The 27137-nt window shown below is 33.2% G+C and overlaps 1 protein-coding gene across 1 annotated transcript in view; it reads left to right on the top strand.

The window, feature by feature from the left end:
• LOC107461085 (uncharacterized) overlaps positions 1–14501 on the top strand; it is a gene marked incomplete at its 3' end in the record, with an annotated part of 21102 nt that extends 6601 nt beyond the window's left edge. The window contains exons 7-16 of the mRNA XM_016079542.3: positions 439–580; positions 1119–1295; positions 1760–1915; positions 2177–2283; positions 2998–3088; positions 11076–11217; positions 11399–11555; positions 12302–12418; positions 12868–12994; positions 14232–14501. Coding sequence (XP_015935028.3) covers positions 439–580; positions 1119–1295; positions 1760–1915; positions 2177–2283; positions 2998–3088; positions 11076–11217; positions 11399–11555; positions 12302–12418; positions 12868–12994; positions 14232–14501 — 1486 coding nt within the window. The remainder of the gene's footprint in view (positions 1–438; positions 581–1118; positions 1296–1759; positions 1916–2176; positions 2284–2997; positions 3089–11075; positions 11218–11398; positions 11556–12301; positions 12419–12867; positions 12995–14231) is intronic.
• Positions 14502–27137: the final 12636 nt, after the last annotated feature.

Here is a 27137-nt window from a genome sequence, read left to right as displayed (position 1 = left end):
TGTAAAGAGTTATTTTATTAATTCTAATATTTTTTACAATGACAATTACCTAATTACAAAATTAAAAATAATATAAAAATTTAATTAAAAAAAATATAAAATTCTAATTACAAATTTAATAAAATTATAACGATTAATTAAACCTTTCAAAAATTAATAAGATGTATATAAATGTTGTTTTTTCACATAAAAGCCTCTATTTTTTAGTTTGCCTACAAAATTTGTATAAATTTACTTTATCCTTTATTTGTCTTTATGTTTAAATTCTTTTTTTAGGATAACAAAAATTAAATCTAAATGTTTAACAACACATTATGAAATTATTTATTCTAGGATGGGCGTTGGGAACAAATATTTTCATGATAAGAAAAAAGCTAATTAAGGGTCGTTTATATTGTAACTAATAATATTTTGATGATTTTGTTGATAATTGGTAAGGTTCCATTACATGGTGGTAGCAGGGGACAGACAGAGATTTATGCCTCTTCCTGATGATAGAGAAGAAGGAAGAGGCCAAGTTCTTGCTTATCCTGAAGCTGTCTTGCTTGTCAATCCTATTGAGCCTCAATTCAAAGGAGAGGTAATAATAATATTCATTTCTTAACAAATAATTCAAGGTTTCTTCTTTTTATGTGTTGGTAATTTCTTTTGTTTTTAATTGATTAATTTATATTTCAAATATTTTAATTTTATTTTGTTTAAATTACTAATTTCTACAAACATGCTTACCCCACTAATTTGCAGTGTCATAGGTTTTTTTTTTTATTATTAAGGGCTCTTTGGTATCCAAAATTAAGTAATTTATCTTAATAAAATGAAAAGGACTCTTTACTCAAATGTGATAAAAAAATTATTATGAAAGAAGTCATTTTTAACTTCTCTATAAACACTTAAATATTTTTTAAAAAAATTATAATTTCATTTTAAAAATTACACCAAAAATTAATACTACTATTTATCATAAGTTAAAAATTTAAAAAAATAATTTTTAAAACTTGCTAAACGGACTTTTTTTAATCACATTTGCACTTTTATTGAGTGGAAATTCTTTTTTTGGTTGTGGACCTAATGCTTTGTTTTATTTATTTATTTATTTAAATTTTGCTGGTTGAACTTAGGTGGATGACAAGTATCAATATTCATGTGAGAGCAGAAACAACGAAGTTCATGGTTGGATATCCATGGATCCACCCAAATCCACCGGCTTCTGGATCATCACCCCAAGCAATGAGTTCCGATCCGGCGGCCCCCTCAAACAATATCTCGCTTCTCACGTCGGCCCCACTTCCTTATCCGTAAGCTCTCTCATCTTACTACACTAGTGAAAAAGATAATCTAAAATAAAAAAATAAATAAATAACCAACTTAGATTAATCGAGTAGTATATTATTGAAAAAAAAATTTGTTTATATGGCTAAAAACAAATTTTTAGATAAAATTTAAATTTATGACAGATTAATTATTAATCTGTCGAAATAATCGTATAAATCTTTGTTTTTTTACTGAAAATAAAAAAGATTTGAATTTACGACCTCTTATATGAGTATGGAAAGATTTATGTCATTTGAATTATAACTCGTTAACATCGTATAAATCTTTGTTACATTGGAGTATTATTTACGTTTGATCCTACAAATATATTATGTATACATACGAGAATAAAATGTAAAATTCTACTAAAATTATTTTATTCATATTTCGTTGAAGAATGGATAGAATATGAGTCGATATAATATTTCAAAATTTATATTATTTGTAGGTATTTCATAGCACACACTATTCCGGGGTAGATCTGATAATGAGGTTTAGGCCCAATGAAGCCTGGAAGAAAGTATATGGGCCCATATTTATATATCTTAATTCACTCTCTAATGGAGAAAGCCCAACAGGGCTCTGGGACGACGCCAGACAACAGGTAGACTTTTGAAAACTTCATACATTTCTAAAAAAATAATTTCTAGAAAAAATATTTTGTTAGATTTATAGATTGTTGAGTGAAAAAAATATTAAAAATGTTTTCAGAAAATAGGATAAGTGACTAAAGAAGAATAAAATGTTTTCAATATCCTATAAAATTTAATATTTTTTTTTCAAAAACATTGAAGCGATTACTCTTGTTTTATTTTACTCTATATAAGAAAAAACTGAAAAATCAAAATAAAATAATAATGTTCAGATGGTGAATGAAATTGAAAGCTGGCCCTATAAGTTTCCAGCTTCAGAGGATTTTGTGAAAGCTGAGCAAAGGGGTCAAGTTGAAGGAAGATTGCTTGTCCGTGACAGGTACTCATTTATTTGGACTTGAATCCTCTAAATTTTAGATTTTTATTTTAAAGAATAAAGTATGATTTTTTATTATTGAATATTTTTTTTATTTTTTTTATTTCACCTATAAAATAAATTGTGAGAGATCATATTTTACTCTTTAAAGTGAAATTCAAAATTTAGAGGATTCAAATTCCATTTATTGTTACCTCTTTTTTTTTTTGCTGAACTCACGTGACAATTCAAATAAATTAATTTTGATTAGTCAAATAATTAACTTATTTATTTAATTAAGTAAGTATTGAAAATTTGATTTCTAATAACAATCTATTGATTTGCAACAACTTATTAAATAAAATTTAAATCCGCAACAAATAAATTCTTAACCTATTAAACTAAAAAATAGCGTGAAAAATTAAAAAAAAATTAAAAAAGATATATTTTAATTGTAATTATCCAATATTGACTAACTAATAACGGATCAGGTATTTATTGACATCCTTTTCAAATTCAATGAATTTTACTTGTTAGGAATTAGAAATTCCACGTTTTTCTTATATCCGATAATGAATTCACGCGAATAAATCTCAAATTATATCAGATAATAGAAAGTATTTTGACTAAAATTCAAAAAAAAAAGAAATTAAAGTACAAAGAACATAATTGTTATTGGAAATGGAACTTTATAAAGTTTAATTTTGGGTGTATTGATGTATAATTAAAAATGCAAAGGTACATGAGTGATGCATTCATCCCAGTTAGCAGTGCTTCTGTGGGATTAGCTTCTCCAGGAGAGCCTGGCTCTTGGCAAAGGGAATCCAAGGTAACCAACTTATTTGCATTTATTTTTTCTCTTTAAAAGTAATCATCAATTTAAATAAAGTAGTGTATTACATGATTTGATTTTATTTCAAATAAGTTTAATTATTCTATTAGTCTTTATAGTTTTACTAAATTTATAATTAAATATCTATATTTTTAATTAAATTTTTACACGCGTTTAAACTTATAATTAAGTTCTTTTCATGTAATGTTAAAATTAACAGAATATTTTTAAAAAAAAATATGTTGCCAAACATTAAAATAGGTTCTTAATTATAGATACATTTAATTTGCAGAAAAATATTTATTTAACTATAATATTTTACACTAAGAAGGACCTAATTAAAAAACTAAAAATAGTGTAAAAATTCAATTAAAAGAAAAAAATTGAAACAAAGGAGTTCAACACAATAAAATGAAGCGAAAACAGAACAAACACATAAAGCAACAGCCAAACAATCAAATAACATAACAACACCAAATTGTCACAAGCAGGATATTATTAAAAAGAAAAAAGAAAGTAAATTAACATGCCTTAGAGACATCCTCTTTTCTTGTAAGTTCTGCTAGGGTAACACCCGACAGCTTCAAGTAGTGTAGTGAATAATGCCGTTTGCCTTCGCAAATCGTGATTAATCGCCTTCGTGTTGATCTCCACGGCCAAGTCCTGACAATAGAAACATTAGCAATCGAATATGAAAAGGAAAATACAATACACGCAGAAGACACACCTGAAGAGAAAATGTAGAGGAGGGTATAGAAAAATGCAAACACAGTATGATAGGAAAGCTAATCACAGAAAAGTCCATCAACCCAATATGGGTGCAGACTGCTATGTACAACATCTGAAAAAAAATCAAAAGGTTTTAGAATGGAAGAAATCAAGCCAAAACTGTACCAGTTCTTCTTTCAAAAGGAAGCTGACATGAAAAAAGTGCTAAAAGGGAAACCTTTGACTTTCAAGAACTCATGGCTACTGACCAGAAAGTGAGAAAGAGGAACCAATCCAGCAGATATGGATTTTTCAAAAGTACAGATCAAACTTTAGATCTGGAATATGCCAAAACACTGCAAGACCACAATTTTGGGAAGGAAGATAGCCGCTCAAGTAGGAGATGTCATTGACTGCGAGTTATTTATAGCCGGCCCTGGTAAAGAAACTTTTATCAAAGCGACAATATGGATAAAACTAACGGAACCTATAAAGAAGGGCATACAGATGGGGAGAAAACAAGATGGCCAGACATGGATGGACTTCAAATATGAAAGATTACCCACTTGCTGTTATTTTTGTGGAAGAATAGGATACGATGAAGCATCCTGCAAGAATGCAGAAGAAGTGGACAACAGCTCAAAGACAAAAGGCTGGGTCCCTGGATCAGAGCTGAAATTACAAAAATCAAAATAGAGCAAAACGAACAAAAACAAATGGCACCAGGAAGGAACAATGTCCAAACAGGAAAAAAACACATAGAGAAAGGGAGTGTGCAAGAGCAAATGGCCAACCTAACAGTGAAAGAGATAAAGAATCCATCAGAAGAAAAAGAAGCTGAAGTAACCAGGAAAGAGACGAAGAAAAAAGCAGAAGAGCAAGAAAAGGTGCAAGAAGAAAGCAAAAATGCAAAAAAAGTTAGGCAGGTTGACAGAGCAATAAAACAAAAAGAGATTGTAAAGGAGAAAACAGAAAGTGAAAAGAGCACAAATGACAAAAAAAAAAAAAGAAAAGAGAAAATAAAGAAGTTGTCTAAGTAGACAGTAAAAAAAGATGGAAGAGACTCGGAAGAACAAACCAAGCCAAACCCATAATTCAAGCAAAGCTAGAAACTGAATCAAAGAAAAGAAGAAATGAAGAGAAAGATGTCATGAAGTCTGATGAAGAGGAAGGCCCCAACAAAAAACAATAAAAAAGAGAATAAAATGGAAGAGAGGCAGAGGCTGCAAGGTAGCAGCCCTGCCTAAACCAATGAAACTTATAAGTTGAAACTGCCATGGACTTGAGAACCCATAGACAGTGAGAGCCTTAAACAAGCTCTTAAAACAACAAGCTCCCAACCTGGTGTTCCTAATGGAGACTAGGAGAAAAGTAGATGAATTAAATAGGATAAGAAACAGAGGAGGAATGATGAACATTGCAGAAGTTGATTGTTCCGGGAAAAGTAGAAGTAGAGCAGGGGGCCTTGTAGTTCTGTGGGACAATTCTATCCAGATTAATTTTCTTCCATGTCCCTAAACCACATAGACATAGAGGTTAAAGCAGAAGAGAGTGAGCATATTTGGAGAGTTACGGGATTCTATGGCAATCCAGAAACAATAAATAAACATGAATCATGAAATCTTTTGAACATCCTTGGACAAGACCAAAACATACCATGGTTTGTCTTCGGTGATTTCAATCAAGTTCTTGAACAAAAGGAGAAGCAAGGAGGTTTACCAGTCACTTACACTCAGGTAAAAGGATTTCAAGAGACTTTGCAGATCAACTAATTACTTAATTTGGATTTTGTAGGACACGCTTTTACATGGTTGAACAACCAAACAGGAGTTGCAAGCATTCAGGAAAGACTGGACAAGGCAGTGGCATCTATAGACTGGAAAGAAGCCTTCCTAGAAGTGGTAGTACGACATCTCCAAAGATACCAATCTGATTACTGTCCCATTCTCATTGATGTAAAAGGAGAGACATTGAAGAGAAGAAAAAGGCCCAAACTATTCAAGTTTGAAGAGGTGTGGCTAGGAAATCCGGAATGCAAAGATGTGGTGAAAAGAGCATGGAATAGCAACTCAAATCAGATCAATGGAAGAATAGAGAGTTGTGGAAGAGTCCTAACCGAATGGGGGAAGGCAAGTTTTGGGATAATCCCAAAGAAAATAAATGAGAAACAAAGAAGACTAGATTCGCTAACAGCTCTTACTCAAACCGAGGACACAATGAAAAAAGTAAAGGAGATTCAAGCTGATTTAGATGACCTTCTGCACCAAGAAGTTTGGTGGGCACAAAGATCCCGGGCTACTTGGCTAAAGTCCGGTGAAAAAAATACCAAGTTTTTCCATCAAAACGTAGCCCAAAGAGGAAAGAGAAATCAGATTGAAAGAATCACCGATGAGGCTGGAATTGTTTTTGAAAAGGAGGAAAAGATGAAAGAAATCATGGTTGACTTCTACAAAAATCTTCTCAGGGCAGAGAGCACAGAAAATGTGGAACAGATGACTGATGTAGTGAGGGGGAGAATATCACAAGAGGTATTTAATACACTAGATAAAAAAGTTCACAAAAGAAGAGGTCAAAAGAGTATTAAACCAGATACACCCATCAAAGGCCCCGGGTCCGGATGGATTACCAGCTCTGTTCTACCAAAAAATGTGGGATGTAGTTGGGAAAGATAAAACTAATTGGGTGCTAAATTATATTAACAAAGGAGGTGACCTAACAGAACTAAACAAGACTCACATATGCCTAATTCCTAAGACAAAGAATCTGAAGCACACAAGAGAATTCAGACCAATCTCTTTATGCAATGTCATTTTCAAGATAGCAACGAAGACTATAGCCAATAGACTAAAGCTAGTCCTACCTAAAATTGTGGACGGTTTTCAAAGTGCTTTTGTTCCCGGGAGACTGATCACTAACAATGGGCTTATTACTTTTGATATTTTCTATTTCATGAGAAAGAAGAAAACGGGCAGCAAAGGTTATATGGGATTAAAACTGGACATGACAAAAGCCTATGATCAATTTAAATGAAATTTTTTGATAGAAGTTCTCAGGGCCATGGGCTTCCCAGATTGGTGGACAGAACTAATTGAAAGATGCATCAACTCAGTTTCTTTTTCAATTCTCATAAACGGGACACTATCTAAGCAGTTCACCCCATCTAGGGGCATTAGATAGGGTCAGGAGACCTGCTATCCTCCTATCTGTTTATCCTTAGTACTAAAGTATTTTCGGAGCTGCTTATAAAAGCTCAAGAAAGGAAGGCTATTCGAGGTATCAAGATTGCAAGACAAGTCCCAGAGATCTCTCACCTTTTCTTTGTGGACGATAGCATAATTTTTGCGAGAGCATCAGACCAAGACATAACAGAGATCAAAAACATCCTTCAATCCTACCAAATGGCTTTCGGACAAAGAGTTAACTTGGAAAAATTCAAACCCTCCTTTAGCCGAAATGTGCCTCCTTTCAGACAAAAGCTTATACAAGAATGGTTAGAGATAAAGTCAGTGGAGAATCACTCAAAATATTTGAGAATTTCAACCTTTGTGGGTAGGTTAAAGAACCAAATTTTTTATTTTGGGCAAGATTGAGTTTGGAAGACGTTAAAGGGATGGAAGGAAAAGTGTCTCTCTAGAGTGGGAAAAGAAGTGCTCATCAAATCTATTACCCAAGCCATACCCTCATACATTATGGGGTGTTTTCAACTTTCCAAGAGTCTTTGCCAACATATCGAAAGCCTCATTAGCAAATTCTACTGGGGGAGCAAAAATGGAGAGAGAAAGATTCATTAGATAAAGTTATCAAACCTATGTGCATCTAAGGAGGAAGGGGGAATAGGACTTAGAAGTTTTGAAGCTTTCAACCAAGCGCTCTTAGCCAAGTAAGGTTGGAGACTCATCAAGAATTCCGACTCTCTAGCTACAAGGACCTTAAAGGATAAATATTTTAACAGAAGAAATGTTCTGAAGTCTAAAATTGGGTATATGCTTAGCTATACTTGGAAGAGCATTTGGTCTGCTAAGTGGGTTCTTGATTTAGGAGGGCTGAGAAGAATTGGTTCGGGCAGAACAAGAATTTGGGGTGACCCGGCCCATGGCTTCCTCATCAAAATGGTTTCAAAATCTGAAGTCCTTGCTCTAATTTTGATCAGGAAGCCATAGTGAAAAACCTCATCGATCAAGACTCATTAATATGGAAGGATGAGATCATTAAACAGATTTTCTTACAATTTGAGGACGAACAAATTCTAAAACTACTTCTTGACATTAACCAGCAAGAATATTGCTACTATTGAAAATATTCTAGAATAAGAGAGTTTGAGGTTAAAAAGGTATACCATCTCATTAGGTCCCAACCCGAAAATTCAGCATAAGGAAGCAATACAAACCAGCATCTGAACTTTTCTTGAAAAGAACTTTGGAAAATCAAAGCAAGGCAAAGGACTTTAAATTTTGTTTGGAGATTAATCTCACGTGCTTTACCCACAAAATCCAACTTGAAAGAAAGAGGAATCAAAGACATAAACCTTTGTTCCAAATGCTGGAAGGGAGAAAAGACAGATATTCACCTATTCAGAGACTGCCCTTAGACACAAAGATTCTGGTTTTTATCGCCTTTCAACCTGAGAACATATAAAAAAACAGAACAATCAATAGGAAGGTGGATTGAAAAGATGTTGGGGAGAATCCATAAAGAATTCAGGGGTCTCTTCCTGGAGTGCCTCCATGGATTATGGTGGGAAAGGAACAAATTAATTTTTAAAGGCAAATTAATAGACATGAAGGAGATCATTAATATGGCATCATCTAAGTTTCGGGAGCTTACCAGGCTCAGAGAAGCCTCTGCCACGACATCCACAGAGCCACCTCCAGGTAGCAATAGTGTGTCGTCTTGGGAGACACCACCGCCGAATCTCTACAAGCCCAATTTCGATGCATCTTGCACAGCCCTTAGACACAAAGATTCTGGTTTTTATCGCCTTTCAACCTAAGAACAGATCAAAAAACAGAACAATCAATAGGAAGGTGGATTGAAAAGATGTTGGGGAGAATCCATAAAGAATTCAGGGGTCTCTTCCTAGAGTGCCTCCATGGATTATGGTGGGAAAGGAACAAATTAATTTTTAAAGGAAAATTAATGGACATGAAGGAGATCATTGATATGGCATCATCTAAGTTTCGGGAGCTTACCAAGCTCAGAGAAGCCTCTGCCACGACATCCATAGAGCCACCTCCAGGTAGCAATAGTGTGTCGTCTTGGAAGACACCACCGCCGAATCTCTACAAGCCCAATTTCGATGCATCTTGCACAGAAGAGGAAAAGGTTAGAGCAGGAGCAGTTATTAGGAACCATGAAGGAGTTATTATGCTGGCAGCCATGTGGGATATTTCAACTACCTATTTGATAGAGGAGGCAAAAGTAATGGCATATTTTTTGGGTTTGAATCTGGCTTTGGAAGGCTGTTTTTTTTTTCTACCTTTTGGTGAAAGGGGATAGCATAAACGTAATCAGGGCTATAGAGAAAGACACCCCCTTCTTAAGCAATCTTGGGCTTATAGTGTCAAACTACAAAAGACTTTTGTATAAGTTCAGAAGTAGACAAATCTCTCATATTAGGAGAGATGGTAATAGAATTGCAAATAACTTAGCAAGATTAGCTCTATTTACACCAAATATAATTTGGGTGGAAGAATCTCCATCAATTGTAACTAATTTGGCCTTTTTGGATATTACGGGTCATCTCTAATTTTAATATATACTCCCTTTCACAAAAAATAAATAATAATAACACCACCAAATTTTATCCCATTGTCATTTTTGTCATTGTCTTCAACAAAAGAGATCCACACTCCTCCACTCCTTGTAGCTAAGAAAATATATATTAATAATTTCGTGAACACATTTTTCTTCATTCTGGAACATCCTTCTACTCATTTCTATTCAGATGATCGCAAAGAAACACATTGTTGCGCTCTTCCTTTCTATTTGTTACTTCTGTTCATCTTTAAAAATATTCCTTCAACGTTTTCGAAAAAGATCATTATTTACCAAAATTCGATATCTATGCACACCATACCTGCCAAGTAAATTCACGGCCAAAAAATAAGTGATGAATATATTCAACATCCTTGTTACATAATACCCATACATTATCTTTCTAATTAACAATTTCGACCCAACTCAACCTTTCCTTCGTATTCACCCTGCTTATGAAAACAAACTAAATAAACAACTATACTCTTGGTGGAACTAACCCTTTTCAAATAGACCTAGTAAACTGTAACTTGTTACGTCCTTCGGAAGCGTTTATAACACATGCACAAATGAGTTTGTAAAAAATACTTCTTGTCTATCAAACTTTCATATAATTCTATCCTCTCTGTCATTCGCTAGCTTAACTGGCCTCAAAATATCATGTAATTGATTCACAAGTTTCAACTCTCATTGAAAAAGCTCTCGCCTTCATTAAAAGTTTCAAATTCTCTCTAATCCATTCCAAAATTTACAATCTCCTATAAAAAAAATTTGGAAACTAATCTTTCAATGAACCACAAAGTAGCCAAATATCCTCCCAGAATCGAGTTCTTCTTCCATCACCAACTTTCATAAACAAACTAGTAACCATCTTATCTTTTACATATTGCTTCCTAAATTGTAGTTGACTGATATTCTTCTATGGACTCCTTCTAGTAAGTAATTCCTGAAATGATAACAGCTCATTAAGATTTAGATTATTATTGGAACATATCACCTTTTTTCACAACGGACACTCCTTTATAAACTGCCACTACCACTTAAATAGAAATGTTGTGTTATGAATCATTGCGTCTCAGACTCCACCTAACATTTTAGGAGCTTACACCACTTTCTATCTTACCAATGTTATACCATTCCTCCAATCTTCTTTACTCCATAAAAAAGTTCTCTATATTGAAATTATTTTTTCAGTAATAGTCTTTCATATTTTATATAAAATCAAATAATATATCAATAGACTATTTAATACTGTTTTAATGATCACCAACTTACTAATTTTATTAAGTAGCTTAGCTTTTTATAAACTAAACTTCTCCGTTTTATTTATTATTGACTTTCAAGTCTTGACTAATCTCAAGTCTGTTTCTAATGAGACTCCAAAATATTTATAAAAGTCTAATTACAAATTTAATAAAACTACAAAGACTAACATAAATAATTAAACCTTTTAAATATACTACTTTATTTAAATTATCAATTATGTAGAAACTAACTTTCTTTTAATCTAATTTCTTGACAGGGTTATCAATTTTGGACCATTACTGATGATAAAGGCTATTTCTCAATTACTAACATACTCCCTGGGAAATATAATGTCTACTCCTGGGTCAAAGGATACATTGGTGACTATAAATATGATAAAGTCATTAACATAACTTCAGGTAATAAACAAATTATTACTTTAGGCTTTTGAAAGCTTTTGTAATTAATTTATAACTTCTTAAATAAAAAAATACAAAAAAAAAGTTTTCCAAAATTTATTGTGATTGATTTTTAAAGTCCTTAAAAAAAGTAAGTCTTAAAAAATATTTTAATATTAAATATGTTTTATTATTTTGTCAGGGAGTGAAGTTAATGTGGGTGAAATTGTTTATGAGGCACTAAGAGAAGGTGCTACTTTGTGGGAAATAGGTATACCTGATCGTTCTGCTGCTGAGTTCTATGTTCCTGATCCTAACCCCAAATACATTAACAGAATTTATGTCAACCATACAGATAGGTTTGTTCATATATTCTTCTTTAATTTCTCACAATTGGCATGCAATATAATATTATAATCCCTCTGTATAACCTTTAAAATTTATTACTAGTACTTTTTTAGACAAATAATGTAATTAGTATATTTTACTTTTTGTTTTTTATCCATCCTTTTAAAATTCATAGAATATACTAAACTTTTAATAGTGACAATTAAAAAAAAATTGTACATCTAAAAAAAGTATTTTTTTTTTAATTTGTATTTTATCACTACTAGGTTCGATAAACTATAAACTCACTCTACTCGATTTTCACTAATTTATTAAATATTTAATTTTTGATACACTGTCAATACAAAATTAATTTTATATATACATTTAATAATAATATATTGTCAAAAATAATTATCTTTTATGTCGATCGGTGAATAGTCATTCAAAAAAACAGATGTGATTGAACGACTATATAAAATACTTTATACTATCAGTGTATTAAAATTAAACTCTTTTATTATATCTACATTTGAATTTAAAAAGTGTGTAAACAAGTTGATCAGGGGCAGAGCTATATACATAGAAAGGGGGGCAACGGCTCCCCTAATTTTAATTTTTTACATGTAAATTATATGTAAATTTCAGTTTAGTCTCCCTTAAAATTTTATTTTAATTTTATTTTATTGTATAAATATTTTTGGCCCCCTCTAATATTTCATCTAACTCCGCCCTGAAATTGATTAACATGAAATTCTAATAATTGATTGGGTAGCAGGTATAGGCAATATGGGTTGTGGGAGAGATATGCTGATTTGTATCCAAAAGAAGACTTAGTATACAATGTTGGCACAAGTGACTATACAAAAGATTGGTTCTTTGCTCAGGTTAACAGGTTTGTTTTATTTTTCATGTCTTTTATTTTGCCAATCTCAATTTGAGGATAAGATTTTATTTTCAAATATGTTTCATGTGATTATATTCTCATTTATAATTATTGTTAAGATTTAACCAACGTGTGTTCTGATCCACATTTTAAAAATATAATAATATTTTTTAATATTTTTTATGTATTTTAATGTCAATTTGAGGATAAGATTTTATTTTGAGATAGGTTTCATGTGAGTATAGTCTCATTTATAATTATAATTAGAAAAAATTCTACTCTCCTCTCTTCAGAAATACTAAAAACCTAAAATAATATTTTCTTTTAAATTATATTTTTATTAAAGTATTTTAAAAAAATAATAATTAATTTTTTAAAAATATTTTTTAATAATTTTTTAATTATTAAATTATAATTTTATCAAAATTTTCGTTAACAATTATTTTGATATTTGTTAGGAAGAAGGGAAATAAGACATACCAAGCAACCACTTGGCAAATTAATTTCAATTTGGAAAATGTGAATGCCAATGGAACTTACAAATTGCGAGTGGCTCTGGCCTCTGTACATTATGCCGAGTTACAGGTATATAAGGTAGCGTTTGGTAGAGAGACAGATACTGAAAGATTAAGATTGGGAGACAGAGATTAAGAGATAGAGACTGAAATAAATTTTAATATTCTGTTTGGTGCAAAGTGAGAGACAAAAATTGAAACAAGAATAAAACTCTAATTTAATTTGCACAAAGAATAAAATTGGAATTAATTAATTAAAATAAAAGTATTTTAGGTATAAAATGTTATTAAAGTTTCAGTCTCTGTTTCTAAAAATATCAGTCCCCTGTGTCCCTACATTTTGGAGGCATTGAAATACTGAAATTTTGGAAACAGAGACAGAAATTTTAGTACCAGTCTCTAAGCCATAAACATAATACTGTGTCTCAGTCTCTCAGTCTCTGTCCAAGTACTGCAAAACTAACGCTACCTAAATTTTCAACTTTTCATTCATATTAAAATATGGATATCTAATTTATATTAACATGTTAGGTAAGTAATAATGAATAAAACAAAAATATGCTTCAGTTTGTTTAATTGATGTATTCATTACAATTTTAGAAGTCTTGTATATCAAACATAAAATTAATCATATAACCCTACTTAATTTAAATTTGTAAATAAAATTATTTAAGGCTAATAACGTTTATAACGAAAAAAAATTTAATTTATAAACAATAATAACATGTGATCAATTATTTGTGTAAAAGTTAACACAATTACATAAAACAAAAAGATTGATTATTTTGTTAGTCCATATAGTTTTATCAAATTTGTAATTAGATTTTTATATATTTTTTATTTGAATCTTTACATTATTTTTAATTTTATAATTAAGTCATTTTTAGTGTAAAATATACTAGAATTAACTGAATATTTCTTTGCAAATTGAAGGTATTCATAATTAAAAACCTAATTAGATTTTTGATCACATATTTTGAGAAAAATATTATGTTAATTTTAAAATTTTTAACATGAAAATGATCTAATTACAAAATTAAAATCAGTGTAAAAATTCAATTAAAAAATATAAAAATTTAATTAAAAATTTAATAAAATTATAGAGATTTACAAAATAATTAAATCAAAACAAAATTATAGTAACCAAGTTGGATCCGGTTAAAATAATAACTATGCATGCTTAATGATGTGTAATGAACATATTGAATTAATACTTATTAAGTACTTTTGGATTATATATTATTATTTATTTTATTTTATTTATTTATTATTATTTTATTTTTTTTTGCTTTTATGTAATGAGCTAGATTCGGGTGAAGAATTCATCAGAAGCAAATCCACCATTATTTACAAGTGGAGTTATTGGATCAGAAAACACCATAGCTAGACATGGAATTCATGGGTTCTATTGGCTTTTCAACGTTGATATAAAAGGCACTCTTCTTGCACAGGGAAATAATTCAATCTTTTTTTCACAACCCAATAATTCAAGTCCCTTTCAAGGAATTTTGTATGATTATATTCGTCTAGAAGCACCACCCCATCACACAAATTTCACACCAAAATTAAATATTCTTCCAAATTAAGAATATTCATAGAAAAAAAATCTGATATAGATTATTTATTTATTTATCAAATATGAATGAAAATTAAAAAAAAAAAGACGATTCTTTATGAGTCTATGAGATTTGATTGCTCAACTAAAATTCTGAGTTCTCTTCAAGAAATCATAGAAAGGAAAATCATCGTGTACAGTAATTGCTGCTTTAAGTTATGGAATGCTACTATCTTATTTCTAACTTTACCATTATTATTTTTGACGTGACAATAAAAACTAATTTGATTTAGGTGAAATTATGTAAACGTATTTTTTTTAACTAGAAAATAACCAGAAAAATAAATAAGAAAGAAAAAAAATAAAGAACAAGAACTACTTAAGAAGTAAGGCAATTTTACTGAGTGCTACTTTTAAACTTCTTTTAAGGTAACAAAAGCTCTACTTGATGAGTATGAATCTTCATCGCAATTTTTGTCGTGATATCTGCCACTTTGTTTGCATCTCTTAAAATCAATTAGAGGTCAACACACTATTTTCAAGACATGATGTCTCAGATTTTCAACACTAAAGGATCAACAAAATCAGATTTTCAAGACATAATGGTTTATAAGTGGCTAAGAGAAGGGGGGTTGAATCTTAGCCCCTTTTTTGCTTAATAACACTTGCTGTTCTTTTAGAAAACTTGAGAAGATATTTCTTGTTTTTGTCTTGTGCCTGATCAAGAGACTTTTTCTTTTTGTCTCGTAACCAGTCAAGAGATATTTTTTAGATTTGTCTCCTATGCAGCAGAAATTGAAATGGAGTAGAAGAGAGAGAAAATCACACCAAGATGTATCTTAGTTCAGCTGCTAAGGGCAATGCAACCTACATCCAATCTCCATCACAATAATGATGGAATTTCACTATAATCATGATTACATACACCAATTCTCCTTAGGAACTACCCTTTCTATCCGGGACAAGTCCATAATCTAGCCCCAATCCTGAACTTGACTTGGTAACCCACCAAACTTTCAACTGCAAAGTGCTAATCCAACTTGTAAGGGGATTCTCACAGAATCATGAAACACAACACAGATGTACAAAGGACCTCTAAGGACATCTATGGCTTTTTCTTTTAATTTTGTGCACTCTGCCTTTTTTCGCTCTATGACTTTTTCTTACAAACCTCACTGTTTGCCTTTTTTCATGAGATTCAAGACAGATAAAATTAAACAGAAAGATACAAAATGAAGAACATTGAAGGAGAAGAACTTCTGTTAGTTGGGGTAGCTATAGAAACATTGTGCTTTTACTCTTTTCCTTGTTTCAAGCCCTGGTTGTTCTCCCTTATTTATAGAAGGGGAAGCCTCCAAGGTTGAAACTGTTGAACCAAGCTAATCTTCTTCTTCTTTAAACAAAACCGGTTCGGCCCCAGAGAGAGAAGAGGAAACCGAATGTAAAACCCAACATGCAATTACCTCTGTGTCTTCTCTTGTCATCAATCTTCATCAATCCGGGCCTTCCATCTTGAGTTGCACTCCAAGAAGAATTCCTAACTCTTGATGAGTTCTTGATGATGATAGCTCCATCTGCTCTAATTTCTGCCTCTTCCTCCACGTATCTACAGTAGCTACCTCCTGTGGTGGTTGATCAAAAGCTGATACGAGCCATGCCTCCAAGGATCTTCTTCCTCTGACCGAATGGATCTCCACCATTTTTGGCATGGAGAGCTTGAGATCACCTCACCACATCTTACCTTTTGTGGTAAAAATCTCAGCCACTCCATACTTCAGATTTTCTTTTTCTTGATGTCATCAGCATAATGGCCTTGCTACTAGCTTCTTCTTCTTTTTGATGGTAGCTTGCATTAGCTTCCATATTTTCTATGAAGTGACCAAAGTTTGAAGAAAGAAGAGAGAGAAGAGAGAAATTGAAATGCTTTTGGTGGAACTAAGAAAGAGAATGAAATGAATTAATGTTTCAAAACCCATTCCTAGAAGCGTGTAATACATTGAAAGCTATCAAATCACTTTTTCACTTTCTTTTTCCTATTTCCAATATTTGCATTAATATGCATTTAATCAAAATTTGAAATCCATCAAATGATGAATGTGGATATCCGTTGCAAGCATGCAATCTTTGCTTTCTCTCTCTTTTCAATTCGGACCAACCCTTTTGGTCTTGTAGCAAATACTAATTTTTGGGCTTGTTTAAATAAATCTGGCCCAATAAACAAAACAATGATTTAGCCACACAATGTAATGAAAAATTGGGCAAGGCTGAATGTTTGGCTTCACATTGGGCTACCCAATTTTTTGGTCCAAAACAAAATCTGCACAACAAAATTATTAATTAACAAATGTTAAATGAAGATCAAATTAATAATTTTACAATTAATTATTTAATAATGTTTGATCATCATCAATTTAATTTTGGAATTTTCCAAACTCATCATCTGCCACTTTGTTTGCATCTCTTAAGATCAATTAGAGGTCAACACACCATTTTTAAGACATGATGTCTCAGATTTTCAGCACTAAAGGATCAACAAAATTAGAGATATCCTCAAAATTATTGACAAGAATAAAGGCATCCACACAATCTATTTTACAAATAACATCAATTTGCCTAAAGTCCTAGAGTAGAAGATATGTTCTCCAAATAACAAATAACTCTCCTTGCAGAATATTACCACTCTCAATCGTTCCCAAACAGCCTCGTTGCCAACTTTCATTCCAATTTCTGCTAACATAGGCAAAACCAACACGATCACCAGTAGCAGAATAATTTGCATCAGTAAAATCATGAGCCACTAGTGGTAGAGAGGATAGAAACTCGTTACAACTCAAAAATATTCCAAAGCTCTTTTTCCAAAAGATAAAGCCATACTAGTCACCTTATTCAGGGGTCAATACTCGTGTGTATGAAAGATTTTATTATTCCTAAAATGCCAAATCAACCATAGACGAGAAAAGAATCTAAAAGGGCACTCTTTGCTATGAACCAAGAACCAGTTCATTAAATCCAGAGGTTGACAAAGAATCTCCAAAACTTGCCAAACTAGATGAGCTTTCGGACAATCCCGAATACAATAAACAACTGATTCCTGGCCAGAAAAACATTATGGACAGCTGTCCGTCAGCAAGACGTCCCTTCTGAAATGAAAAGCAGCAGTGGGCAGAGCCTCTCTAAGACAAAGTCAGGCCAAGAATTTATGTTTTTTCAGAACAAGCTGACATCAAAGACAAAGCCAATTTCCCTGGTCCTCCCAACCAAACTTCTTCTTACTGAACCACAAGTAACCACTATGAGAGTCATAAACCTTTGACGTCGTACCAGCTCAAAACCATCCTACCACTGAACCTGCTTGCACATTCAATTATAGGAAAGAATGTTACCTTGCAGAAATTGGTTTATAGGAGAATAAATATTCTGAAAGTGCCACTGTCCAGATGACCAAAGATCCAAGATTCGAAGATCTGAATTAGAAATATGAACATAATCCATCTCATGACAAAGTTGCCCCCCTCTTTTCCAATTAGAAAACCAAAAAGTTTGGTTTAGATTCCCAATGCAATAAACAAAGTCATCCTTAAGAGATCCTAAGTTTTACATATACTCTTCCAAACATAAGAGCCTATGTCTCGAGACCGACTGAAACAGTCTTTGAGAGAGGAACCGTATTTTTTCGTCAATAATTGAACCCATAACTTGTTAGGATGATGAAAAAATTGCCATACTAGCTTTCCAAGAAGAGCAACATTAGCACAAAATGGATCTCGAATCTCCAAATCTCCAAACTTTTTATGGGTGACCAACACCTTCCAAATAACCAGATTCACGCCTCTACCATCAACTTGACTTTTCTAGAGAAAGCTCCGCATCATAGATTCTATCTTATTGAATATCCTTTTAGGGAAGAAAGATACTTGCATGTGGTAAGAAGGAATCACAGCCACTGCTGAATTGATCAAACATAGTCTCCCCGCCTTGTTAAGCAATCTCCCTTTTCAACTAGCCAGCCTCCACCAAATCTTGTCTAGAACAACATTGAACGCTGCTCGTGTCACCCGAGAGTGACTAAGGGTAACTCCTAAATTCTTGCCCAAGTTCTGGACGAATCTGATGGATGACACCCCAGTAAAAATCTATTTCCTTGTCGCTGAGACATTCTTGGAGCATAGCGCTTTAGATTTCTCCATATTAACCTTCATCCAAAAGGCTCTACAAAAGTTATCCAAAACTACCATTACATTTTAAACTTGCCCTTTTTTAGCTTTACAGAACAGAAGCAAATAATCGGCGAACATCAAATGAGAAATTCTTGGACACCCATTAGAAACAGCAATCGGCTTCCACAAGCCCCTATCAACTTGATGATTAATAAAGCAAGACAATCTCTCCATACACAACACAAACAGATATAGTGATATCAGGTCTCCTTGCCTAAGTCCCCGGCTAGGAGTGAAGCTATTTAATCGATCCCTATTCCATAGGATAGACAATGAAGAGGCAGTGACACAATGCATAATCAGATTGATTGTAGGGATAGAAAAGCCAAAATTCACAAGGGTATGTTTCAAAAATCTCTAATCAACTCTGTCATAAGCTTTTTCCAGATCAATCTTAAAGGCCAGGGTGTCTTTCTTAGACTTCGTCTTCTTCATGAAGTGAAAAACCTCTTGCACAATAATAATGTTGTCAAGAGTTTCCTTTCCTGAAATAAAACCTCCTTGAAGGGGCCCAACAATGTCCGTGAGATGAGAACGAAGTCTATTGACTAGGACCTTTGTTATAACTTTGTAAACTACATTACAGAGACTGATAAGTCTAAAATCTTTAATGGAAACCGGGGTTTCTACTTTCAGAATAAGAATCAGTTGAGTTTCCATCATTCTCGAATCAATATCCATACCAGAGAATGTTTGACTAACCACAGTACAAATATCAAAACCAATAATCTCCCAATATTCCTTGAAAAAAGAAATCTTGAAACTCATCAGGACTCAGCGCCTTAAAAAAATGCATACTAAAAATAGCCGACTTAATTTCCTCCAATGTAACTGGCGCTGTAAGGTTATAGCAAGCGTCCTCATTCAGGGAAGGAAGCAATACTTCACCAAGACATTCCAAATTTACATCCTTCGAGTGGTGAAATAAGCTTTTAAAAAAGGACTTAGCTTTCTTGCAAAGGACATCCGGATCCGTTTCTCACACTCCATCCTTAAGAAAGAGATCATGATGCTTCCTCTATACCAGAGTCTGAACATGAAAGAAATTGGTATTTCTATCCCTGAATTTTATCCACTACTCTTTGGATTTCTGAAACTATAGAAGTTCCTCTTATACAAGAGTGTTATTATAATCCTCAATCAACTGTTGCTCTTTTTGCCGCATAGAAGAATCTTTTATCACTTCCAGCCACTTCTGTAGGAAATTAATTTGGTGCTCCAACTTCCTTTTCCTAACGAAAATGTCGCCGAACACTTTAGAATTAAACTCTAGAGAGTTCTTCTATACTTTTGAAAACTTGCCATGCACCTCTCTATAGCCAGACTGCTACGACTGGTTCGCATTATCTCTGTACCCCAGATGGGTAGTCCAAGCTGTAATAAATAGAAAAGGTCTGTTCCTTTTCAGCTGGGGCCAAGCCTTATAGTGAATTAGGATGGGACAATGATCAGACTGAAGTATATTTAGTATTTTCGCATAAGCCTTCGAAAATATAGATAACCATCCACTATTGATACAAATCCAATCAAGATTTTTTGCCACCTCAATATAGTTGTTCACCCTTATGTACCAAGAGAGGTGTCTTCCAATAGTTTTTAAGTTAAATAGGTCGCTATCTCCCTAATGAGGCATCAAATCGATTTATGCATCGACTCGAAAAAAGACAACCCTTAGATTTATGAGAGAAGAGAACTTCATTAAAATCACCAAGAATGATCCATGGCCAATGAAAAGATGAGGGCTACCATAAACCTTGGTATTAAAATGAGGACTACCATAAATACCGCTACACCTCCAAATCACATTATCTAACTGAACATCCACTGTAATACACTGATCAAAAGCATCTACCTATCTGCAGCAAGCATCCGACATTGTAGAAAGGAACCATATACCCCCTTTATACCCTATTGCCTCCACTGTACCAATAGAATGATAAGCAGGCCTTTTACAGAACATTTTCAAGTGTTGAAAAGGACAATGACTCTCAACCACAATAAAAAGACTGGTTTAAATTTTCTAACAAGCTCTTTGCAATTCACTCACGCTAACTTATTAGATGCACCTCTAATGTTTCAAATTATTATATTTAAACTATCCATAATATAAAGATAGAATAATAGAACAACAATGAATATAAAATTACTTCACCAACCTCAAGATGATGCTTGAATTATGGGACAAACTCCCTCACACTTTGTTGTCGTCAATCTCTCATAGGAGGCCACCCCGTCCATGCCTTCTCTTGTTGCATCCTTCAGCGCCGAGACTTCCATCCATGGCAAAACTGCCGTTGAAGCAACCTTCGCGGAAACATCCACCATCGAGCATCCATTCTTCTTCGTCAGCGAGCTCTGCAAGGATGGCGGTCTTAGCCGTTTCTGAAGGGAGGAGCCGCAAGGCACTTGGGTCTGTTGAGAAGATGGCATCGCAGACGCATCTCCATTCTTCACACGCGACCCACGCTACTGGAGCATGGTTCGAGATCCAACCTTGGCTCGTGAAGAAGCGGACCCATTAGCATGAGAAACATGCAACGTGGGCCTTGCTTTCCTATCTGAACCTGTGCTTGAGTGTTTCCTTCCTACCTTGGGCCTTAAAAATTTTCTTTACAGCGATATAATGCCCTCTTTATCAACCACAAACCACCAAGCATGACCTTATCACGCTTCTCAGCGGCATCAAATTTCACCCGAAAATACCCAAATCCCATGTCTAAAAGATCGAAGCCACCTTTGCTGTGCTTGACCATCCGAAGCTTATGTGAAAGAGCTGTATAACTGTAGTTCTTGTCCAAGACCTTGATCACTAAGGCATCTCTATAAGATTTTGCAAAGCAGAGCTTTGTCTCTTTTGTGAAACTAACACACGGAGGTTGAGAATCACCCTGCTTACCTACCACCGTCGTTATGCTATCCCCAGAAAGAGATCTTACAAGTGCAAAGGCCTTAGATTTTTCTGCACCTATAACTTTATCTCTAAAGGAGACTTTTGAAGCCTTTGAAAAACTTCCTAAAAAATCCTCTTTAACACTAAGTGCACACCCACCCTCACTTTCTCCCTTATCTCTTTTGACGACATAGCCGTCATCCTCTCTGTATTTTGTCCTTAAACCCTGCCCCTACTCTCTCCTTTGCTCATTTCTTACCCTTTCCGTACTATGACATAGTAAACGTACTTTATTTATCCTTTATTAATAGAATTAATTAACATTAAGGATTAAGAATGATAGGGTTTATTTAGATACTCATTGTCCCAAACTACTTACATATATATTGTTTAATAACTCTTGAATTTACATAATTTCCTCGGAGAAAATTACCAGAACTTATAAAAGGATTTTGTTATCTTATACTCATAATTATAAGTTAAATTTAATTTTAATGTATTAATAGTATAAAAAATTTTACATAATTATTCAATTAGATTTATTCATTTAGATAATATTTTAATTAACGCGTTTAAAAATAAATTATTTTTATTGATGTAACAAATATAGAATTAGTTGTTTATATAAAATATTTATACCGAGAATGCATATAAAATAAATTTTTATAATAAGTTAATGGACTTAATCAATAATAATAAAGATATAATTAATTATTTTGAGCAATAAATCAAATTAAGTTACTCGAAATAAGTATTATGCTTTACAATAAGCTCCACATACAAATGATTTAACCAATCAAATCCAACCAAGTCTTTTAGATTCACGCGTTTCTTTTTCATGCTTTCTTCTTCTTCTTCTTCTTTCAAATTCACGCACGCACATTCTTTTTCACCCCTGATATTACGTCTTCTTCTTCTTTTTCTCTTCCTCCTTCATTTTCATCCTTCTCCTCCATCATCATGATCATCATCGTTATCATCATTTTTGTCTTCTTCTAACACGTATCATTGTTATCGTTATCGTTATCATCGAATTTTTGCCATATTGATGACATTGTCTGATCTAAAATTGATTTGGATGTGTTTTTGTTCAAAATTGACTTGGTTCGTGCTTATTTTGAAATGAGTTTGTTTGTGTATCGTCATCATTAAGTAATTTCGGTTAATTCAAAATTCAAGTTTTGGTTTATTCTGGATGTAATTTCGGTTCATTTTTGAGTGAATTTTTTATCATTCAATTTTGTTTTTGTGCTTGTTTTTTAATGCAATTATTAAGTTATTTTATTTTATTCTGAATTTAAATAAGGTGAACTTGGTCTATGCTTATTTTGAAACGAGTTGGTTTGTGTATCGTTATCATTAAGTAATTTCGGTTTATTTAAAATTTAATTTTTTGTTTATTCTGGATGTAATTTTGGTTCGTTTCTGAGTGAATTAAGGTGGATTTGGTTTCGTTGTTCTACATAATTTAAAACTCTTCCTCCTCACATCCTCTCTTGAGAGGAATAAAATCAAGAAAAAGAGAGGAAAAATAAAAAAAAAAGAAAAAACAAGAATAAAAAAACTTTTCAAAACTCATCATCATGTTCTTCTTCTTCTTGTCTTGTTCATCTTCTCCTTCTTATTTTTCCTTCTCATAATTCTTCTTATTTTATCCTCTTAACAATAATAAAAATATGAAAAAATAAACAAAGATTAAGAAACGCATAATGCTGTAAAATCACTTGATGGATTTGGATGTATTTTTGTTCATGATTTAATTTTGTTTGTGTGCTTGTTTTTGAACGTAATCATTCAGTAAGTTCGGTTCATTCTGAATTTAAATAAGGTGCACTTGGTCTATGCTTCTTTTGAAAAGAGTTTGTTTGTGTACAATCATCATTAAATAATTTTGGTTCATTCAGAATTTAATTTTTGATTCATTCTGGATGTAATTTCGGTTCATTTGAAATTCAATTTTATTTGTGTGCCTTTTTTCGAACACAATCATTAAGTAATTTTGGTTTATTCTGGATTTAAATAAAGTGCACTTGGTCTATGCTTGTTTTAAAACGAGTTTGTTTGTGTATCATCATCATTAAGCAATTTTGGTTCATTCGAAATTTAATTTTCACTTCATTTTGAATGTATTTTCGGTTAATTTTTGAGTGAATTAAGGTATATTTCGGCTCGTTGTTCTGTACAATTCAAAACTCTTCCTTTCTCATCTTTTATTACTTCTTCTTCTTCTTCTTCTTCTTCTTCTTCTTCTTTATTTTTTTCTTCTTCATCTTTTTCTTATTTCATTTTATTATAATTTTTGTTTCACTTTCTTGAAAGGAATAAAACCAAGAAAAAGAGAAGAAAAATCAAATAAAGAAGAAGAAGAAATACATAATGCTGCAAGATCATCAAAGAGAGGAGGAGAAAAAGTAAAAAATGGGTTAAGTACAATTTTAGTCCCTAACGTAGAGACCAAAAAATTTTTTGTCCCTATCCTTATTTCGCATATAAAATCGTTCCTAAAGCTCGTGTTGCTTTTAAAATGGTCCCTCGGACAATTATGCCCCTCAGTTCGTTAATGTCCGTTATTGAATTTTTATCAAATAATAATAATAGTAACAACAACAACAATGATCAAAACAAATAAAAAAGGGATTGTTGTGTGTAAAGGAAAATAGGATCATTTTTTTCGAAAGCTCAGAGGAAGGAAGCAGCGCTAGGGTTCAACAAAGCAGAGGAAGGGTTCAAAATGGCTGCATCAATGGCTTCCTAGAGTTCCAGATCGTGTCGAGTTTGTTCACCTGTGAAGGAGTTGGTATGTGGACATGGAGACAGGCCAATTCTACAAACCTCAATGACGAAGGATAACCTAGGCCGAAGATTTTAGGGTTGCGTATACTATGAGGTATGTTGTCATGATATTACCCTGGTATAGTTGAATCATGCAAGAACAATCAGAAGCAGCCAGATCCACAACAAATTTATCTAGCCCACACATCACCACATACTTACTAGCAGCTGACCAATATGGCCTCCAGTCCCTAGCAAATTTTGCCCTTTTTTTTTTCCAATTTCTTCCTAATTATTGGTATGATATTACCCTGGTACAGTTGAATCCTATCTCTATTGGCAGCCCATCTAGTCATTAGATACACCCCAATGTCCTCTAACACAATTGGTTTTTCTCTTGCCTCAACTATGACAGCATTAAAACGTTCACTCATGTTATTAACAAGGGATTAGAGTCACATTTTGAATGAAATGTAAATATAGAACGGGACCGAAATCTGGGTAGAATGCCGTTCAAGTGTCGAAATGCCCCCTCATTCTTGAGTCTTAGTGATTTCATCTCCTTATCCCAATCCTTCCAATGAGTTGACTTTGCACATTGCCACATTCGGTTCTTCAGCTCCAATCCAGAGAATTTCTTCCTGAAATTGTTATACAGATGCCTCACGTAGAATCTGTTGTCCACCCCTAAAATGACCTCCTCAAAAGCTGGTAACAAACCCTACAAAATGAAGGTGAGCATGCCAATGTTAGTCCAGTAGTCATTGTTTTTTAATTTCAACCAATAGGCTTTCTGCAAACAAAATACTAATGTCAAATTAATCATTACCTTCTGCTGATCAGACATGAATGTGCATCTTTCAATTTTTTCTTATCCCAAATCATCAGCAAGATAGTGTAGAAACCAAACCCAGGAGTCCTTTGTCTCAGCTTCAACTACCGTATAAGCAATCGGAAGGATCTGGTCATTGGTGTCTCCAGCCACCCTGAGGAGTCTTTAAGAAGCACCCATCCAAACTAATAAAGGGTCTACAATGTTGGAAGCTTTTCTTGCATGCATCAAAGCATACATACAATCTCTGGAATACACAATAGTTCATCAAATCTGGGTTCTGGATCTCCTGAGCAAAATCCAGGGACCGAATCGACAATGGATGAACCCGGATTAGCTTTTAGAAGTTTAGCACAATAATCATTAATCCTCTTATACTGCTCCTAAATCTAGCTTAGTGCCTCGTGCTTGGTTTTGGCTGCCATGGATTTGGTCACAGTCAGATTCCACTTCTTGTATGCCTTTGCCACCAACTCCTATTCTAGGATTAGACTCCACCTTCTTCTTAAACTGGTTGCCTAGCCATTTGGAGTGCATTATGCCAACTCTGTGTGTTTGCATGCAAGTGTGTTGCAGATTCATGCTCTTTAATTGCCATGTTGACTCATCCCTAACCCTGTGTGCATAGAGCCAAAAAGGGCCAGTCTTTCTAACAAAAAACCCTAACCCTCACCAAGTTACACTTCTTAAACTTGATACTTCTAGATGTATGAACTGCATAAGCCAAAACAGTGTCCTTAAATTATTGCCTAGATATATAAAGTGTTCCTACCTCCCATCTATAGTTGGTCATGTCCTTTTCACGTTTATGAACTGGAAACCTTTAACCCCCCACGATATGATCCATCATCAGCATCCTCCTCAGCAGTGGCGGAACCAGAAATTTCATAAGAGGGGGGCCAATTAAATATAAAATATAACAAAAAATTAACAAAATATGATTTGTAGCATATATATCAAAAAAGTAATTATATTATATAAAAGTCAATGTTCAACTACATACTTTAAGATTTTGATATTTTTAAACTTGCTCGACGATGCTTCATGGAACTAAAATCATCAATTATCATCTCTGAAGTGAATTTTGAAGCAATTTCCTTTTCAATATATACAATCATACAATCTGCTAAAAATTCATCTTCCATCTTGTTTCGAAGCCTTGTTTTAATAATCTTCATAGCTGAAAAGGCCCGTTCAGTTGTTGCTGTTGTCACAGGAAGAGTCAAAACAAGACGAATTAATCTATCAATTAAAGGATATATATTTGATTTTCCTGTCTCTGTCAATTTTTGACACAATTCAGCAAGAGTAGACAAATTCTGAAAATCTGGAGCTTTAACCACATCAAGTTCATAATGTTGTAACTCATAATCCAATTGAATCTTTTCTTGCTCAGAAAAATCTAAAGAATAGAAATTCTTTACAAGATTGCATATGTTGCAAACACTGAATAACTTGAAAGCATCTTTAGGATCTAGAGATGTACTCAGTATGAGGAGCTCGGTTGCTTGCTCACTAAATCTACTATTTAGCTCTTTCAATTGAAAATCTATCACGCTAGTAAAAATGTCAACACGATAGTGGTGTTCAACAGTGACAACATCCTTTTTACGACGAGACCGAATTATGTCACTAAAAGAAGCACCCATATCAGGTATCTGAATAGCATGATCATTGCAGAAAGAACTAACTTTCTCCAAAAGTGCTCCCCAACTACTATCTCTTAACTGTTGAATCAATGACTTTGTACTAGAAACCAGATGCATAGCATTCAAAATGTCTTGAGATTTTTGTTGCAATGCTTGACAAAGTTTATCAGTGATTCCCATGATTTCTTTCATCATATGCAAAATGAAAACAAAATCAAATGATAATAAAGATTTAAGAGCATAAGTAGCATCACCACGTTGAGAATATGTAGATCCATTAGTAGCCAAATCTTCCAGA

The sequence above is a fragment of the Arachis duranensis genome, chromosome 8 (assembly GCF_000817695.3).
Source record: "Arachis duranensis cultivar V14167 chromosome 8, aradu.V14167.gnm2.J7QH, whole genome shotgun sequence".
Lineage (NCBI taxonomy): Eukaryota > Viridiplantae > Streptophyta > Magnoliopsida > Fabales > Fabaceae > Arachis > Arachis duranensis.
This window is presented reverse-complemented; position numbering and strand designations above follow the sequence as displayed.